We start from the raw sequence: 13,898 nt of genomic DNA, 5'->3' as shown, positions 1-13,898 counted from the left end.
TTAAAAAGACTATTGCTTGAGACAGTAGTTACCAGAGTTTGCCTTGGAACATGGCAAAGTATGAATGAGAAAAAAACAGAGACAGTGAGATCGAAGGTGTTTAATATAATATTTAATTTTTTTTTTTTGTACTTATTTTTAATGAAAAAAAAAAGCGCAAATTGAAGTTTTTTAAAAAAAAATACCATTGCTCAGATACCTTCATTTTAATATTCAAAATTGATTCTCGATATTCCGTCATAGCGGTCGCCAGTTTATCTTCAGGCAACGTAATCGCAGTCAATTAAACAGTATTTTAAGGATCATGCACAAAGAGATAGCTAAGATATTTCAAAGTACCTTTTTTCGATTTAAAAAAAAAATAATAATAATAATAATAATAATAATAATAGTGGTAATAGTAAGTTTGGACTTTTATTTCTTTTTGAACCTGTCAAAATACCAGCATGTTCCTGCTTGTTTACAAGTTAATTTCCACAATGAAAGTAAAAAATTAATAAAAAAAAAAGTGTGAGATTTCCGTCAATGCAGACTCACAAAATACCCATCGAGATTTCTTTTATTCAAGGCGTAAGATAGAGATTACAAAAAAAAAAATTAAATATTGATACCAATTTTGAAAACTGGTCAATGAAAAAAATGATATAAAAAGACTTGATATTTCCTTGATATTTCATTTTTTTTCTTCTTCTTCATCTTCATCAATCAACAGGATTTGAATTTTTTTTTTTTCTCTTTCATTCATCTTTTATTCATTCTTTCATTTTTCACACTCTTTTTATCTTCAATGAAGCTTTCTTTTGTCGCAACTGTTGCGTTTGCGGCTTATGCAATGGCAGCCCCAATTGCCAATCCTGAGGCTGCTCCTCTTGCTGCTCCCAAAGCCAAACCGTTTGCTTTCCCCACTTTTGGACTTTTGAGTTCACTTCTTAGCTCTCATTCAAGTAAAAGCAGTAAAAGTAGCGGAAGTTCTTGCTCTTCTTGCTCCTCTGGTTCCTCTGGATCTTCAAACACTACCGTCATAGTTCCTGTATCATCAGGTTCTACAGGATCAACTACAACAACATACACTACAGGATCTACAACTGGTAGTTCTGGCGGCGGTGGCGGTGGCGGTGGTGGCGGCGGTGGTGGTGGAGGAGGAGGCTCTTCAGGTGGTTCTGGTGGTTCTGGTGGTTCCGGTGGTTCCGGTGGTTCTGGAGGCTCCGGCGGTTCTGGTGGGTCCAGTGGAAGTAGCACCAGTGGTACTTCTACTACCAGCAGTGGTGGCGGTGGTGGCGGTGGTGGTGGAGGTGGAGGTGGTGGAAGCAGCAGCGGCGGAACCACAACTACAACGACTACGACAACTAATAACGGCGGGACCACTGGTGGTTACGTTATTAGCAGTGGTGGTAGTGGAAGTTCCGGGTGCTCTTCATGCAGTTCCAAATGGAAGAAAGCTTAAAGCTCTTTATTTATCTTTAATGGCAAGCCGGTCTTGTCATCTTTTTTTTTATATATAAATCCTAGGTATACCATTTTTAAAACAATGAATCAAAGTCGGCCTCTTCTTCTCCAAACAAGTCATCATGGTTGGCTGGCTTGTTTGTTGGTTTTTCATTTTCACTAGCCCCTTCCTCACTTTCTTCTTCGTAGTCTGGTTGCGGCGTTGAATTAAACGCAGAAGGTGGCTCGGATGATCGTTGGAAATCAACCTCGTAAGTGTCTCCCGCTGGTGTCGCCACAGTGGAGCTCAGAGACGCAGAGACTACCGGCGTTGCTGCGCTAGGTTCCTTACTGAGCGACACAGCAGCAGCTGTGGCTAGAATGGGTGGTGGTACATCTTCAATATTAGGCTTTGGTGTTGGTAGCGTTGAAGTTTTATCGTCTTCATTATCATCTCCGTCACCAAGATTTGCCAGAATGTCATCCAGGTCATCATCATATCCTGGAATCTTTTTGAGTTGCTTCTTCTTGGTCTCAATTTCTTGCTTAATCTTTTTGATATCATTGAGAACACGGCCCTTGAGAATAGGGTTCTTGCGTGCATCTTTTTCCTTTTCCTTTTGAGCCAAACTGCGTGCAAGATCTCGTAGCTCTTCGCGAATGATTTGGTTACGGTTTAATGCTTCTTGTGCTTCTTCATCAAGGTCTTCACCTCTAGGACCATTGACATCTTCTTCTTCATCTTCTTCCTCTTCTTCTTCTTCTTCGTCATCTTCATCTTCATCGTCGTCGTCATCTTCTTCATCTTCATCACTTTCCAGGGCCTTTTCAATTTCTACATCGAGATCCATAAAGTCTTCGTCCTGGTCTTTAGGTGTTTCTGCAGGTTTCCCAGCTGCAGAAGTAGGGGCTGTGTGTGGTTTTTCAACTTTAGGGGCCGTCGATTGTAACGAAGCTGTAACCTCTTTGGCCATGGCTTCGATATCGGCATCATAATCGTCATCTTCTTCTTCCTCATCCTCTTCATCTTCATCTTCATCACCAATTACTGGCCGTGGCGTGGGTGCCGCACTTCCGGCTCTTGAAGTTGTTGTTGTGGAATCCAACAACTCATAAATTGTTTTCTCTGCTTCTTCGTCCTTTTTAAATAGCTCGTCGACCCTGGCTTCTACAGACTCAATGACTTTTCTTGATATTCGTTTCCGGAACCGTCGATGTTTAACATTATGCATGGGTGGGGTAATGCCATGTGGTGTACATGTTGCATCTGTACCCTCTAAAGAAGTAGATTCAAGTTTTAATACATCGTCTTCATACTGAATAGGTTCTGTAACTAGCAACATTTGACAAACGTCAGCCACTTTGTAGATATTTTTCCGATCAAACGACTTGTGTGTTTCTGTGATTGTAGGTAAGTCAATAAGTTTAGCTGCAAAAAGTTGCTCGTGGATAGAAACAACTGCTCTTCGAGAATCTTTAAACTTGATTGTGACGTTTTTCAGTTCGCCTTGGTCGCATGCTGCTCTCAAGTAGTCTAAATGTTGGCCCGGTACCATGCGCAAAGCAATGGCATCTTCAACCATAGGATCATCTTCTCTATCTGGAGCTTCTGAGTCGTAACCGGAACCAGGGTTTCGATTGGGTTTCACACGGATTTTCGGCGCCTTGTCTTTTTTGCTTTGTTTAGGAATAGCCTTGGGTGGGTTTTCTGAGGTTGCTGCTGGAGCTTCTGGTTCTTCTTGTTTAGGTTCCTTGGTGGTCTGAGTGACAAGCTTGATTTTAGGAGCTTTTATAGCTTTAGATTCACTTTTTTTGGTTTTACTTGCACGAGGAGTCTTTGGAGCTTTAGTTGAAAGCTTAACTTTGAGCTTGGGGATTGGTTGTTGAGTTCCGTCGGGTAGAGTATCTATAGGTACTGCAGAAGCTGCTTGTGTGCCAGCTGAAATAGCTGAAATTGCCGGTATCGTTCCAGTATCTTCACTTGGCTGAGCATTGTTAACAAGCGAAATTTTTGGTTTCTGAGTCTTTGGTTTGGGTTTTGAGAGTGTGATTTTGGGGGTTGGCGCGCCTTCTGTTGCCACTTGTTTACTAGGAGATTGGTCTGTTCCATCAGTCTCACGTTTTCGCTTGCTTTTAGTTTTCGACTTGGGTGTAACATTTGCTTCACCAGTTTGGTCATCAGGGGCCTGCTCTGCACCATCAGGACCTTTATTCTTAAGTTTCAATCGAATCATTTTAGATATTTATAATGAGAGGGGAATGTCAATGAAAATGTCGACGCGTATTATTTTTTTTTTTTTTTTTGTTAAACCTTCAGTTGCCGGGTAACTCCCCCATTTTTTTTTATACACTTGAAAAATTCTCTGCATCGTCAACTTGTCAAACTCCAAAAACGCAACTTTAAAATGTCAGTTGGAATCACGCCCAGTATCGTCGAGGCTTCATTCCGGAAGTCATTTGGACGCCGTAGCATTTTAAACTATAATCTAAGTGGTAAGTGTTTGTACTCTTACTTTTTTTTTTTTTTTTGTTGACCATTTATTTCTATCTAACATTTGGTTGGTAGTCAGCGCCATTCGTAAAATGAAGCTGGCCGAGTACTATAAGGATAATGTAACCATCATTGATGCATATCCAGGCAATGGTATCTGGTCTGCTGCACTCCATAACGAGATTAAACCTGCCAATCATGTTTTGCTTGAGCCATTGGTTGGCGCGCAAAAGTTTTTAAAGCAGTTTATTGATCCCTCAAAAAATACACTCAAACTATGGCCGGAGGATCCGTTTCGTTGGGCAACATATGAGAATATTGTTACCGAGAAGGTAATTACGCCGATTGTGCATCCACGGACAGAGATTAATCCTCATTTGCTATTTACATGCAATCTGAGTACAATTCAAGGCGAGCAACTGTGTGTGCAGTTTCTTAATTGTGTCATGAACCGAAACTGGATCCAAAAATACGGTCGAGTTAGAATGCTTCTTTGGATCCGATATAGTACTCTGGTGAAGCTGCTTGCAACTCCAGGATCCAAGCGTCGTGGTCGTGTGAGTGTTCAAACTGAGGCATGTTCAGATACGCGATTGATTATAGATAACAAGATGGCGGATCTGACTCTGGATAAGCAAAAATACGAGCCATTAGAGGTCATGACGAAACCCAATGATATTTTCCCTACGGTATGTGAAATTTTAGAACAAAAACAAAAATAAAAACAAGAAGAAGAAGGGCCTATGGACTAACAAGAAATAGGCAACGACACAGAAAGCACCAATTGCACTGATTCAGGTAGATCCTTTGGAGGCTGACATTGAGCAGCTGGACTACTTTGAGTATGTGATTCGAACACTGTTTATTCTCAAAACACGGCCGCTTAAAGAGGGTCTGGCAATTCTAGGTCCCGGTGCACTAGACGACATGGGCCCATCACTACGGCCACTGCTCAACAAAAAACCAGCAGACATGACGCTGGAGGAGTTTTTCCTTGTTACCAAAGCATTTGGTGCATGGCCGTTTAAGCCTGAGATTTTGCACGACTTTTATGCTGAGAGTGATTATTCACTTCATGCCACCAGCGTTTCCAACTCGTCCGGGCGAACGTGACGGGACCCGGTGTTTATGAATTTATTTATTTATTTATTTAATTAATTAATTATTTAATTAACTGTATATAGTAACTCAGTGCGGCTCACACTAAAAAGTTTTTTTTTTTTTTTTTTTAATTTTTTTTTTTTTGTTGTTGTAAAAAAAAAAAAAAATTTTTTTTTTTTTCTTTTAAGGTGGCAATGCACGCCGCTCAAAAGACTTCCGGATGAGGCGAAATTCGGGAAAAGCCTCACGTATATAATGTATTATGACTAAGCACTTAGATAATTTTTTTAAAGGAAAAAAAAATTTTTTTTTTTTTTTTCTAAGTTTTAAGATAAACACCCAAAAAAAAAAATTAAAAAATTAAAAATAAAAAATAAAAAAATAAAAAATTGTTCCAGCATATAAAACCAGCCAAATCCCCCCCCAAGTCTTTCTTTCTTTTACCTTTTTTTTTTTTTTTTCTTTCCCTCCCCAAAGCCATAGAAAAAAAAATTTTTTTCTTCCCCCTTAATTTTCTTTATTAATTAACTTTCAAAAGAAAAATTTTTTTTTTTAAAAATGTCTTACGGCGACAGATACAATAACGAAAATGGTTCCGGTTACCGCGGCGGAAGAGACCGTGGTGGCCGTGATGACCGCGGTGGCGACCGTGGCCGCAGAAATGGTGGCTATGAACGTCGTGATGACCGTGGTGGTTTTGACCGCCGTGACGACCGTGGTGGATATGACCGCGGTGGAAACTTTGGCGACAATCTGGAGAAGCAAGAATGGGATCTGGACTCACTGCCCAAGTTTGAAAAGAACTTTTACCACGAGCAACAGTCTGTTACTGATCGCACCGACGCCGAGGTTGATGCTTTTAGAAATGAACATCAGATGACTGTTTACGGCAAGGACATTCCCAAACCTGTTCTTACCTTTGACGAAGCTGGTTTCCCTGGCTATGTCCTCAAGGGCATTAAGGAGCAAGGTTTCGATGCTCCCACAGCCATTCAATCCCAGGGTTGGCCCATGGCTCTTTCTGGTCGTGATGTTATTGGTATTGCGGCTACTGGTTCCGGTAAGACTCTTTCTTACTGCTTGCCTGCTATTGTTCATATTAATGCCCAGCCACTTCTTGCTCGTGGTGATGGTCCCATTGCCCTTGTGCTTGCTCCTACTCGTGAACTTGCTGTCCAGATTCAGCAGGAATGCAGCAAGTTTGGCCGCACCTCTTCCATCCGCAATACTTGTGTTTATGGTGGTGTCCCACGTGGTCAGCAGATTCGCGACTTGGCTCGTGGTGTTGAGATTTGCATTGCCACCCCTGGTCGTTTGATTGATATGCTTGAGAGTGGCAAGACTAACTTGAAGCGTGTGACTTACCTTGTTTTGGACGAGGCTGATCGCATGTTGGATATGGGTTTTGAGCCTCAAATTAGAAAGATTGTTGACCAGATTCGCCCTGATCGTCAGACTCTGATGTGGTCTGCCACTTGGCCCAAGGAGGTTCAGCGTCTTGCTCACGATTACCTCAAGGACTATATCCAAGTCAATGTTGGATCTCTGGAACTTTCTGCCTCACACAATATTACACAGATTGTGGAGGTTGTTAGCGAGTATGAGAAGCGCGAGCGTATGAGCAAGCACCTGGAAAAGGCCATGGAAGACAAGTCTACCAAGTGTCTGATTTTCACTGGCACCAAGAAGTCTGCAGATGAGATTACAAAGTACCTTCGACAAGATGGCTGGCCCGCACTGGCCATTCACGGTGACAAGTCCCAGGCAGAGCGTGACTGGGTTTTGGATCAGTTTAGAACGGGCAAGTCCCCGATCATGGTTGCAACTGATGTTGCTTCTCGTGGTATTGGTATGTATACAATATTGTTTTTAAAGTTTCCAGTGACGGAATTTAATATACCCTTGGTCACTTGGAATATACCCCTCCTTTTTTTGATTTTTTGGAGAAAATACCCCCCTTGAAATGTTGATGCACGTTGTGTAAAATGTTTATATTTTTTCGGGATGATGTTCGATGATGTGATTTTGATTCAAGATTAAATCTTTTACTTTGTTTTTTTTTTTTGTTGTTTGTTGTTGACCTGCTTAAAATGTCGCTGAGCGACGATAATACCCAGCCTCTTTTAAAATTTTAAGTTTTTATAAATAGATAGAAACTATTATGCAGGTTTATAGAACAATAAAAAAAAAGATTGAGCTTTTTTTTCTGCTAGTCGGAGAAAAAGTTTAAATTAATGAAAGATTTTGGTGTTTGATTAGAGAAGGACTTCTTTTTTTTTTAGTCTCTTTCTCTCTACTACATCTTGTTTCAAAAATGCGTAGATGTCGTCTCTTTGAGTACTGGGGGTTTTTTTTTTTTAAAAAGAAAAATAAATAAATGTTTTGGGAGCTTTGAAGACGTGGATGGAGTTTTAAACGAAGTATAATTTGTTATTTTTCCCATGTTAAGTTTCTAAAATGATTAGAAGGAAGAATGATTTCAATTGAAGTCATTATTATTATTATTTTTTTTTTGAACCTATTTGCTAATTGATGTTTTTTTATTTTTTTTATTTTAGATGTTAAGGGTATTAACTACGTTCTTAACTACGACTATCCTTCCAACAGTGAAGATTACGTCCACCGCATTGGCCGTACCGGTCGTGCTGGATCCAAGGGTACTGCCATTACTCTGTTTACACAAGAGAACCAAAAACAAGCCCGCGACTTGCTGACAATTCTCAAGGAAGCCAAGCAGGAAATTGACCCCAAGCTTCAGGAAATGGTGCGCTTTTCCAGAGGTGGTAATGGCAACTCGAGATATGGTGGTGGCGGCAGAGGCCGTGGTGGTTACGGAAGAGGCTACAGCGGTGGTAATGGCGGATACGGTGGTGGTAACAACCGTCGTAATAACTTTACCGGATCTAATAATGAGCCTTTGACACGTTCTAGATTTTAAAAAAAAAAAAAAAAAAAAAAAAAGGGTCAAGTGAAAGTGGTATTGTTAATTATTCTTATTAATGTAATTTTATAAAGTTGGTTTCATTTTTTTTTATTATTATTCTTGTTGTTGTTTTTAATATTATTATCATTATTATTATTATTTTATTATTATTATTATTATAATCTATTTACTACTGCTCAACCTTTTCAATCTTACCTTGTTGCATGCTATCTCCAAGAGACCCGACCAAAGCAATGCGCTGCACAGCCGTGGGTTCGTCCTCATCAGCACCATCAAGGAATATCAGTACGGAACCAACACTTTGAAAACGCACAAAGCGCAGGGGGACCTCGATCCAGCCATCGGCATCAGGCTGACCAATTTCTGCTTCGTGAAGAGCACCAGCACCTGCAGCAGCATCCTCGAATGCCATGGTACCAGTAGTATTTGCCCAGACCTTGATGGTGGCAGGGGGCTGAGCGTCGTCACCGTCTGGGGTGGTTGCGTTAGGAGCGGTTTGGATAAGGATGGAATAAACCTTGCATTTGTTTGCAAAGGGTGCATAAATTAAGACTTGAGAATCTGCATCGGAGATGATGGCTGGGTCATCAGAGGAAGATTTGGAAGAAAGATCAAAGGCGGCTTTGGATGGTGGGGTGGATGTTTGCAGGACATTAAGGATTTCTGTAGAAGATGAGATGATGGCAGAGTTGAGGAGCTCATAACCCTTGGGGATATATTTTTGAAGAGCTGGAGGAGTACCTGAGGAAGATGAAGAAGAAGAAGAGGAAGATGAAGATCCGGAAGGTGAGCTTGAGACTGTGGCCGAGGGGTTAAGTGCAGAAAGAGTTTGAATGGCAGCTGCGAGGGCTTGTGGGTTAGCACCAGCAAATCTAGCTGTTTCCTTTTGTTTATGGAAAGACACGAATGTAGGCCTTTTATTTATTAATTTAATTTTTTTTTTTTTTTTTCATCAATTGTTAGAAAATGAATTGTAATGTAAATATTCCGAGCAAACTTACATGGAAGAAACATTATATTTGCGGGCAATGGGTTGGCTCTTGTCAACATCAACTTCTAAGACTTTGACATTAGGCGTTGCAGCTGCGAATTTCTCAAGAACTGGTGCAATGACCTGGCAAGGACCTGTGTGAAGTAGATGTTAGAGATCAATTGGAGAGAAGAGGAAGAAAAAAAGAGGGAAGGAGAGAAACATACCACACCAAGCAGCTGTGAACTTGACAAGAACAAGTTCATTAGCGGCCAAGAGTTGGTCAAAGAGCCGTTGTTCAAGAACGTGTTGAATATGATTTGACATTTGAAAAAAAAAAAAAAAAAGGATGTATGTATATAAGAGAATGTTATAAATATAAGTTAAATTCTAGGTGAGAATAAAAAGTGTGAAGATATTAGATAGGGTTGAATCTTTTATATTAAATTTTTTACTTCTTTAATTCTGTTTTTTGGGGGGCAAAAACAAATTTGGTTTGGATATTTGGGGGGGGGGGGTTTTTTGGTGATTTGCCAAAGGAGGTTTGGAAAAACTTAAAAAAATATATATATATAAATTATAAATATATAACCCTAACATCTATGGGTAAGGGTTAAAATTAATTTTTTTTTTTTGGAGGGTGGAATTTTTTTTTTTTTTTAATGAAGAAAAAAATTTCAGCCTTGAAGCCTTTAAATATCAAAAATAAATAAAAAAAAAAAAAAAAAACAATGAGCGAAGATAAGATTGTGGGCATCAAGCATGACCGAGTGACAAATGTAAGTAGTAGAATTTGCTATAAACCTTTTTTTTTTTTTGTTTCTTTTTTTTTTTTTTTTTCATTTCATTTTTCTAACAATATACTTTAGGTCACTGCTACGGATTTCCCTGGACATTACAACGACGTTGAGAATGCATGGAGCCTGGACACGTTCAAGAAACAACTGGATATTAAGATTCACTATCTGACAGATGATGTTGGGAACTTTGATCTTATTGGAGCTGACTCTTCTATTGCAAACGCGTTTCGACGGATCATGATGGCTGAAGTCCCCACGGTTGCCTTTGAAGAGGTTGTTTTTACCAATAACACAGGCATTATGCACGACGAAGTGCTTGCCAGTAGAATCGGACTGGTTCCATTAAAAATTGATCCGGATAAAGTTGAGTGGTACCCATTCTATGAGCCAGCTCCAGTTGTAGATGGAGAAAAAACATCACCAGCAAATGATAGAAATACAGTGCCATTTTCACTCAAGGTGTCATGTACACATAAGCCCGGTGCTAGCAAAAATAAAAATAACAGCAGCAACAGTAACAGTAACAGCAACAATAACAATAACAATAACAATAACAGTTTGCAGAAGGCAGATGATTTGTATGAACATCATACAGTTTTTGCAAAAGATTTGGTGTATGCAGGATCGGAGGAACAGTTGGAAAAAGTATTTGGTGGAGTACGACCAGAAGTTTTGTATCCGGATATTGTGTTGACCAAGCTGCGTCCTGGACAGGAGATTGATTTGATGGCCTATGCTGTTCTTGGAGTTGGTTCAGACCATGCCAAATTTTCTCCTGTTGCTACTGCAAGTTACCGGTTGATGCCTCATATTGAGTTATTAGAACCGATTGAGGGAGCAGCTGCAGAGAAGTTACAAACATTGTTTTCCCCTGGAGTTATTGGGATTGAAGATGGCCAAGCAGTGGTTAAGGATGCAAGAAGAGATACTGTGTCACGCGAAGTGTTTCGTCATGAGGAGTTTAAGGATAAGGTGAGATTGGGTCGTAAGCGAGACCACTTTATATACCACGTGGAGTCGACTGGTGCGATGCAACCAGATGAGATATTTGTCAAGAGTATTGATATTTTGCGCAACAAGTGTTTAGGACTTTTACAATATGATTTAGCATAGAGGGGTCATTAAAAAAAAAAAAAAAAAAAAAAGGAAAAAAGAAAGAGAGAAATATATATATAAATTACAAGATTATAAAAAAAAAACTAATACAACAAAACATTAAAAACTTTTTTTCTTATTTTTTATTATTCTTTATTTTTATTCATTTTTTTTTTTAATCTAAGGAGCGTATTCAATGGTCTTGAGATCAGAGGCCACTTGGAAAGAAGTACCAGTAGCAGCCTTGATATCATCCACAGTAAGACCAGGGGCAACTTCCCTCAGAAGAAGACCGGAATTGTGATCAACATCAAAGACAGCCATATCTGAGATAATTCTAGAGACAACTTTAGCGCCAGTGATTGGCAGAGAGCATTCTTCCACAATCTTAGGACGGCCAAACTTATCGACGTGGTCAGTGCAGACAACAACACGAGTTTTTTCAGGGTTTGCAACAAGATCCATGGCACCTCCCATACCTTTAACTTTACCAGGGATGAACCAGTTGGCAAGATCACCATCCTTGGAAACTTCCATAGCACCAAGCATAGCCATATCCATTTTACCAGCACGGATCATGGCGAAAGATTCCTCTGAACCGAAAACAGAAGCACCCTTTGTCAGAGTAGCAGCAGCCTTACCTGCGGAAATAGTATCGGGATCTTCCTCGCCAGGTCTGGGCAGACCACCAAGTCCAAGAACACCGTTTTCAGATTGCAGTTGCATATCGATATTAGGGTCAGCATAAGAAGCAGCCATGATTGGCACACCAATACCCAGATTGACATACATGCCTTCCTTAAATTCAAGAGCAGCACGGCGTGCAATTTTCTCCTTCTTTGACATGTCTTTAACGTCATGGTGTTCCACTTCGGTAGATTCCTTGGCAAACTCAAGACGTTCGAATTGGTGAGGGTTAAGGGACTGGACCACGTAGTTGACGTAGATACCAGGGATTGTAATTTCATTAGGAGAGAGTTCACCGACCTCGACAATATGGTCAGCTTCAACAATGGTCATTTTGGCAGCACGGGCCATGACACCGTTAAAGTTATGTGCGGTAGAGTGGAAAACACAGTTACCTAAGCGGTCAGCCTTGTATGCTTTGATGATACCGACATCACCGACAAGGGCGTGTTCGAGGAGGTAACGTTTGCCATCGAAAATGCGGGTTTCCTTTTCTTCGGAATAGGTCATGACAGTTCCGTCTGGGTTGTATCTGATGGGGAGTTGGCCGTGTTCAACAACAGTGTTAAGGGCAGCTGGGGTATAAAAAGCTGGGACACCTGAGGCAGCAGCTTTAAGGCGTTCAGCGATAGTACCCTGTGGGGTGAGTTGAAGAGAGATTTCGCCTGTGAGGTAAAGTTTTTCAAAGAATTTATTTTCTCCAATGTATGAGACGATAGCTTTGCTTACTTGGCCAGAGTTGAGGAGTTTCCCCAGACCTTTACCGTCGACACCTGCGTTATTTGAAACAATGGTGAGGTCTTTGATTGATGATTTTTGTTTAAGAATGGAATCGATGATTGTATCTGGGATACCGCAAAGTCCGAAACCTCCGGCAAGGACAATATCACCGGATTTGAGACCGGATTTGGCGACAGCTTCGTCAGTAGAGTTTAAGATTTTAGAGATTTTGGCGCGAGGTGCGGAAGATGCGAAAGTACGTGCGAGGATACGCGCAGAGGCCTTTGAGAAGGTCAGTCTGCTAGAGATGAGAGCGTTCATTGTGTGTGTGTGTGTGTGTATATGTATATGTATATGGGAAGATATTAATTAAAAAAAGATGGATAAGGAAAAAAAGAAAAAATAAAAAAAATAAAAAAAAAAAGGAAGAAAAAAAGAAAAAAAGAGAGAAAGAAAATATAGAAGTTAAGGATATATTTATATATAAATAAATATACTAAAATATATACATATATATAAGAATTTAAAATCTAAAAATTGACGAAAAGAGTCGGTCGTTTACGGGTCATTTTGAATGGATTTTATTTGTTTTGTGTGTGAGAAAATCCGGTGAGATTTTTTTTTTTTTTTTTTTTTCCCCCTCCCCTCTTCCTCCTGTCACAATTTTAATTTATATTTTTATATATTGAGGAGGGGTGTGTGTTTGTACGGAAGAAAAAGAATAAGATGAAGAATAAGATGAAGAAGAAAAAGAAGAAGAAGAAGAAGAAGAAGAAGATATAAAATGGTTTTCTTTCTTTCTTCCTCTCTCCCCGCATGGTCAGCGGAGGATTTCAACTACAAGTCCGATGATAGTATTTAATGAAAATGAAAAAAATTTTGAAAAAAAAATTGAAACTGAAGAATAAGAAGATGATTTATTATTATTATTATTATTATTATTATTTTCTACAGAAGGAATTTTTTTTTTTTAATTTTTCATTAAGAAGAAGAAATTTATATAAAAGTTTGTTTGTTTGGTTGGTTTTTGTTTGTTTGTTTGTTTGTTTATTTATTTGAACGGACGTAATTAAAAAAAAAAAAAATTTTATAAATTTTATAAATTTTATAAATTTTATAAATTTTTTTTTTTACCCCGGAAATTCTCCCCTTAAAATGTGGAGATTTTTTTTTTTTTTTTCAGTTCAACGGCTGAGCTTTAATTGCCCGCCGAAGTTTGGCCGTACAAGCGCATTTAAAAGAAATTAAATTAAATCAACAACAACAACAACAATTGTAAAGAGAAATTTTTAAAGAAGAAAAGAATTTACTATTTCTTTTTTTTTTAAATTTTAAATAAATAAAAATATAAAAAGTAAATAAATAATGTTTTGTTTATAAAAAAAAAAATAAATAAAAAATAATATCTTTTTTTTTTAATACATTTATCCTTTTCAATTAGGAATATTATATATATATATATATTTTTTTTCTTTTTGGGAGAGGAAAAATCCAAGTTTCGGAGAATTTCTCGGTGATTATTATTATTAAATAGAAGAGGGGAGAGAGAGAAGAGTCAAAAAGGCAAAAAGTTAAAAGGTGACAAACATGACATGACTTGACTTGACTTTGATTTGATTTGATTTGATTTTGATTTTGATTTGATTTTGACCATATATAATTGAT

At 38.9% G+C, this 13,898-nt stretch overlaps 7 protein-coding genes across 7 annotated transcripts; 4 read left to right on the top strand and 3 right to left on the bottom strand.

The window, feature by feature from the left end:
- Positions 1 to 787: 787 nt before the first annotated feature.
- SAPINGB_P005298 (uncharacterized protein) lies at positions 788 to 1,444 on the top strand (the record flags this gene model as incomplete). Its single annotated transcript, XM_032000012.1, has 1 exon — positions 788 to 1,444. One exon carries the CDS (start codon positions 788 to 790, stop codon positions 1,442 to 1,444), a length of 657 nt encoding a protein of 218 aa, XP_031855903.1.
- A 76-nt stretch (positions 1,445 to 1,520) lies between these two features.
- Positions 1,521 to 3,659, bottom strand: SAPINGB_P005297 (uncharacterized protein; the record flags this gene model as incomplete). Its single annotated transcript, XM_032000011.1, has 1 exon — positions 1,521 to 3,659. One exon carries the CDS (start codon positions 3,657 to 3,659, stop codon positions 1,521 to 1,523), a length of 2,139 nt encoding a protein of 712 aa, XP_031855902.1.
- A 171-nt stretch (positions 3,660 to 3,830) lies between these two features.
- SAPINGB_P005296 (uncharacterized protein) lies at positions 3,831 to 5,029 on the top strand (the record flags this gene model as incomplete). The annotated part of the gene is made up of 3 exons (XM_032000010.1): positions 3,831 to 3,918; positions 3,992 to 4,605; positions 4,691 to 5,029. 3 exons carry the CDS (start codon positions 3,831 to 3,833, stop codon positions 5,027 to 5,029), a joined length of 1,041 nt encoding a protein of 346 aa, XP_031855901.1.
- A 546-nt stretch (positions 5,030 to 5,575) lies between these two features.
- On the top strand, positions 5,576 to 7,955 carry SAPINGB_P005295 (uncharacterized protein; the record flags this gene model as incomplete). The annotated part of the gene is made up of 2 exons (XM_032000009.1): positions 5,576 to 6,866; positions 7,576 to 7,955. The coding sequence occupies 2 exons, from the start codon at positions 5,576 to 5,578 to the stop codon at positions 7,953 to 7,955; spliced, it is 1,671 nt and encodes a 556-aa protein (XP_031855900.1).
- Positions 7,956 to 8,130: 175 nt separating this feature from the next.
- On the bottom strand, positions 8,131 to 9,258 carry SAPINGB_P005294 (uncharacterized protein; the record flags this gene model as incomplete). Its single annotated transcript, XM_032000008.1, has 3 exons — positions 8,131 to 8,875; positions 8,963 to 9,086; positions 9,159 to 9,258. 3 exons carry the CDS (start codon positions 9,256 to 9,258, stop codon positions 8,131 to 8,133), a joined length of 969 nt encoding a protein of 322 aa, XP_031855899.1.
- A 404-nt stretch (positions 9,259 to 9,662) lies between these two features.
- SAPINGB_P005293 (uncharacterized protein) lies at positions 9,663 to 10,844 on the top strand (the record flags this gene model as incomplete). Its single annotated transcript, XM_032000007.1, has 2 exons — positions 9,663 to 9,710; positions 9,801 to 10,844. The coding sequence occupies 2 exons, from the start codon at positions 9,663 to 9,665 to the stop codon at positions 10,842 to 10,844; spliced, it is 1,092 nt and encodes a 363-aa protein (XP_031855898.1).
- A 162-nt stretch (positions 10,845 to 11,006) lies between these two features.
- SAPINGB_P005292 (uncharacterized protein) lies at positions 11,007 to 12,554 on the bottom strand (the record flags this gene model as incomplete). The annotated part of the gene is made up of 1 exon (XM_032000006.1): positions 11,007 to 12,554. One exon carries the CDS (start codon positions 12,552 to 12,554, stop codon positions 11,007 to 11,009), a length of 1,548 nt encoding a protein of 515 aa, XP_031855897.1.
- Between the last annotated feature and the right edge of the window lie 1,344 nt (positions 12,555 to 13,898).

The sequence above is a fragment of the Magnusiomyces paraingens genome, assembly GCF_902498895.1.
Source record: "Magnusiomyces paraingens strain CBS 517.90 genome assembly, contig: contig4, whole genome shotgun sequence".
NCBI lineage: Eukaryota > Fungi > Ascomycota > Dipodascomycetes > Dipodascales > Dipodascaceae > Magnusiomyces > Magnusiomyces paraingens.
Note: the sequence above shows the minus strand (reverse complement) of the source record. Positions and strands in the feature narration are given on the sequence as shown.